This window comes from Lactuca virosa, chromosome 5, assembly GCF_052849685.1.
Source record: "Lactuca virosa cultivar CGN04683 chromosome 5, Lactuca_virosa_CGN04683_v6, whole genome shotgun sequence".
NCBI lineage: Eukaryota > Viridiplantae > Streptophyta > Magnoliopsida > Asterales > Asteraceae > Lactuca > Lactuca virosa.
Window position 1 is genome coordinate 346,560,739 of NC_136430.1, and position 4,499 is coordinate 346,565,237.

Here is a 4,499-nt window from a genome sequence, read left to right on the forward strand (position 1 = left end):
TAATTAACACCTCTATTATTATATATGTAAAATATTTATTATATTAAATGTGTAAATCAACACTATAATTAATGAAACGTTTATTATTTAAGATAAATATATTTTTATCTATACAATGAATATAATAATAAATAGTTTGTTTTTTCTACAACTAAAAATATTTATTATGATTTTTTGTTATATAATTAAGACAATGACATATTAAAAATATTTAATGTTATAAAACTTTTATTTTTAAAAAACTCCTGTGTGTAGTAGACGGATTTAGTACAAAAATATAACTATTTTATATAATAAGCGCGAGTTTAAATTTACAACGGATATGTACAAATGTACAATATAATAGCGATGTGTCAACATCACCCGTAGAAATCTTACCTTTCAAGCCTTTATAATAAACCTACTTTGTTACCACATGAAATCTAATTTCACTAAACAATTAATATTCTCCTCGACTTGTTCATTTGAAGAAGTTGACGGAAAGGAAAATGATTACTTTTTTTTATTAAAAGTTAAATTAACAACTGTACCATACACGTCATCGATCATTGCTATATATACATGATCTACACTCTACACAAACACAAATTAATAAAAAAAAGAAAACCCCAAAAGACAGAACACAGATTCTCCAACTCACACCTCCAATCTCATCTAATTCCGAGAAAAAGGTGATTTTTGTGATTTATCTGTCAAAACTCAAAAGTCAAAACTTTTGGGGCCACATATTTTCTGGTATGTTTTCTTATCATTCATAATGATCTCCTTATTAGGTTCTCAATCCCATGGTATTTTACCAGAAAAACTGTAATCAGTTTCTTGATTTGAAGTTGTAAGTCATGGCTAGAGCTTCTGAAAATGGTAAAGTCAAAGGCGGCGATGGCGGTGGTGGTGGTGGTAAGATCAGAATAGGGTCAACCGGAAAAGTTAGTGCCTTGATGATGCAAGAAATTGACTCAAATCTCAAGAAGACTTCATCAAAGAAACCTGCTATAAGAATCCAAACTGCACCAGTTTCGATATCTTGTGGGGCGGAGTCTACAAGGCGGTTCCGGCGGATGGTGGCGGTGAGTGGCGGCAGTTCGAGCAATGGCCACCATCAGGTTAAGCCCGGAAAGAAGAAAACCACCCACAAGATTCCTATGCTTGATTCCGAAGATTTGTGGGTTGATAAAACCCCAATCCGAGGCAAAGAACGCAAGAAAGTGACACAAAGAATTGTAGAAACTGTGGATTTGAAGTGTGGGAAGAATGATGGAGATTGGTCGATTATCCCAATTAGCAGCCAACTTAGAAGGCTTAGTTTTTCAAAGATATCGGATTGATTTTGATGTTCATTTCATTAAATTATAACCCAAAAAGATTTGATGCGTTTCTTGGGGAAAATTGTGGTGGCATGTGTATAGAAGAGTTTGATTGATTAATATAAAGTGTGAAAAACTAATTTTCGTTTGTTTTTTGCTTAATGAATAAGAAATGAACATCTTTTTTCTTGATTTAGAAGGAATCCTATGGTTTTTGTCTTTAAAATGTTCAAGTTACAATCTTTAAATCGTACTTAATTAATCAAGAAGATTTGTGGTGGCACTTGTCAATCATTTGGATGTGTATAGTAGCTCAAGAATTGGAAACAATTTAAACGATTAATTTGTGAAACCAAATAAAAAGACTATGTACAAAGACTTACGATCTCAGTTGCCAGTTTGCCACAAAAAGTTGGCTGATAATCGTCTTATATGGATAAAAGTGCAAGAATGAGTTTAAGTGAGTTTTTTTATACTTCTAATAAAAAGATTTATCTTGATCAACAACCTGATCTAAAGTCTTAGAGAGCTGCAATAGAAAAACTTTTTCACTAAGTTTTTTATCATCAAATTAAAAAACTCAAAATCTCTTCATAATAGAGATTTTTTTATTAAGTTTATTTATGGTCCTACTAAAATAAAATAAAAATATATGGAAATGAGTTTAGTATTAAAGAACAGTGAAAAAGCTCTATGTCAAAACTTACAAGTTTACAAACAAAAGTGCAAAAAAAAAAAACTTGCAAATTTACGAACGATAGTGCAAAAAAAATTGACTTGAGTAGCTTTTTGGACTTTGTCAAACTTATTTAACCCAATAATTTCCTATTTTGGATGTTATATTAGAAAACTACTTTTTTTTTTCTTATCTACATGCACAACAGAACCATAGTTCATTAATAATTATTTTATTGTTCATTAATCATCATCAACTTAGTCTAATCGAGCTTATTAAAAATGAAACATGGACTATAAATATGAGACGGAGGGAGTACTTACCAAAAATGTATTGAACTCTATAGATTCAATAGATTGTCACATTATCTTTCTATAATCCATAAAACTTATACTTTTTTTTTACAATTAATTGAACTCTATAAAGTTCAATAAAATAATATAAAAGTTCATTTATAGTATATATTTAATAATAAAAACTTATATTTTTTGTACTGAATAATTTAATGATCATTGAACTTCAAATCAATTGAATGTCAATGTTGTATTTCATAATGATAGAATTTCATCTATTGAATGACATAAAAATTTGTCAGCTCTTATTTTTTAGAACAACAAAACTAATATACTTCTAAACTAATCATAATTTCACCAATATCCTATTCATCAAACCTATTAAGAGCAACTCAAATCTTACTATAATAATTCTAAAATGGTGTAATTTTTCACATTAACTCCTTTTTCCAACCATACACTAAAACATCTCATTAAAAATATATTTTTATTTATTAATTACCAAATATTTTTTTTGTAGTTTTCAATTTTTGTTTGTGAGTTTATTATTGATATTATGATTTTTAAACAATTCCAATTTCCACCCTCCGATTGTGACCGACACCGACTAGAAACCATTATTTTCGGTCTTCAATTTCGCTACTAAACTAATAAGTGTTTATTGTTAACTAGGTAAAAACTCGTGGAACCCACGGGTATTAATTTTAAATAGAATTTAAAATTTAATTATGTAATAAAATAATATATTATTAATTTAGAAAACTTATGAATTGTAATATTGTATTTTTTTAATAACTTTTTGATTTGTAAGTATTTAATTACACAGTAAATTGTAAGTATTTAATTACAAATGAAGATTTTTAAAACCCTTACTTTTGGTGCATTATTCTCGTTGAACATACAGAGATGATGACACACCCACAAGGGAGCGAGTGGGAAGAAAAAACGTTTGTTGGCTAAAACGCCACTTTTGCTATTATATCTTACCATCTCAATAAATCTTCAATTCCACTATGTCGATTTGTCATTGTAGGATTTTTACTCCTTCTTCATCGTTCATGGTGCTAATTTCGTGAGATTAATAGAAATTGTTGCTGTTTTCATCAGTTTTTTTTAACTTTACCTTGATTTATTGCGTCATGTGTTTCTTTTATAGGCTTACTGGTCATAACCTTGAAATCCGTGTAATGATGGTGTTTTTCTTAGGATATGTTCTCTATTTTTAGTAACTTTGTAAATTTTAAGCATTTAATTACAAATGTAAATCCACCTATTTTATAAAAGTCATTACTTTATATAATGCAACATACGTTTGAGTAATGACAAAAAAACCCAAAAAAACATCAAAATTGATTTGATACAAAACATGTCTGTAATGAAATTAACATAAAAAAATACAATACATAATTATAAATAAATAAATTAATATGATGGATGAAGTGTGATTTGCTAAAAGTGACTAAAAGATGCTACAAAAAAAGTTGGTTATAAATTGCGAAAAACTTCCTTATAAACAACATTAGAAGTTTTATTTATAAGTCTACCATCTTTATCTAAAATTAATAATTTTAATATTTCTCTGCTTTGACCTCTAGATAAAGCAACATACAATTGCCTATGTGAAAAAACTGGATCTTTGAAAAACAAACCAACCTTCAATTTTTTAAATGTTGCAGGAAATAGAGTAACTAAGGTGCAAAAATAAAGGAATTGACGATAATTAACTGAACACAATTGAAGGGCAATACCGGTAATTCACTTTATAAAAAAGAGTGGAAAAATTGGATTAGGGATAATAGAATGCCACATGTACAGATTCTACTTATTTATTACGTCATGGGTTTAGGGGATTTCCAATTTCCATTTCCATTTTCCACTTAAAGGGGAAGAACCACTAAATATGAGTATATTTGGTGCGCATTAAATACATTACCGTCTATAAATTCTAAAATCAAAAGAATATACAACTATTGATGATTCCAAATTTTTATTTGATGATAGGGTGAATGTTTTTATATCCTTAAACTTTTTTTAACCGTTCGGCGTGATTTGAATATTTTTGTTTAACAACATTTATAAGTGAAAAAAAAAAAAAAAAAAAAAAAACTCACATGGCGGAGAGGCATAACTTGGTGGCTTGATGAAAATAAGAAAACAAATTAATTTTGTTAAGTGATAAATAAGAAAAAAAAAAGATTGATAAGATAAGATGTGCACATATAACCC

At 28.3% G+C, this 4,499-nt stretch overlaps 1 protein-coding gene across 3 annotated transcripts; it reads left to right on the forward strand.

The window, feature by feature from the left end:
- The first annotated feature begins 571 nt into the window (after positions 1-571).
- Positions 572-1,492, forward strand: LOC145112489 (uncharacterized). 3 transcript variants are annotated; one of them, XM_079048655.1, is made up of 2 exons: positions 572-671; positions 774-1,492. In XM_079048655.1, exon 2 carries the CDS (start codon positions 840-842, stop codon positions 1,323-1,325), a length of 486 nt encoding a protein of 161 aa, XP_078904781.1. In that variant the 5' UTR covers positions 572-671; positions 774-839; the 3' UTR covers positions 1,326-1,492. The 3 variants fall into 3 exon arrangements, with proteins under 3 accessions (XP_078904781.1, XP_078904782.1, XP_078904780.1); XM_079048656.1 differs by having other exon boundaries at positions 577-735; positions 816-1,492; XM_079048654.1 differs by having other exon boundaries at positions 577-735; positions 831-1,492.
- The last annotated feature ends 3,007 nt before the right edge of the window (positions 1,493-4,499 follow it).

What these genes read in the sequence shown, in the direction of transcription:
- LOC145112489 (XM_079048655.1), top strand. Translation starts at nt 840, where the DNA reads ATGGCTAGAGCTTCTGAAAATGGTAAAGTCAAAGGCGGCGATGGCGGT.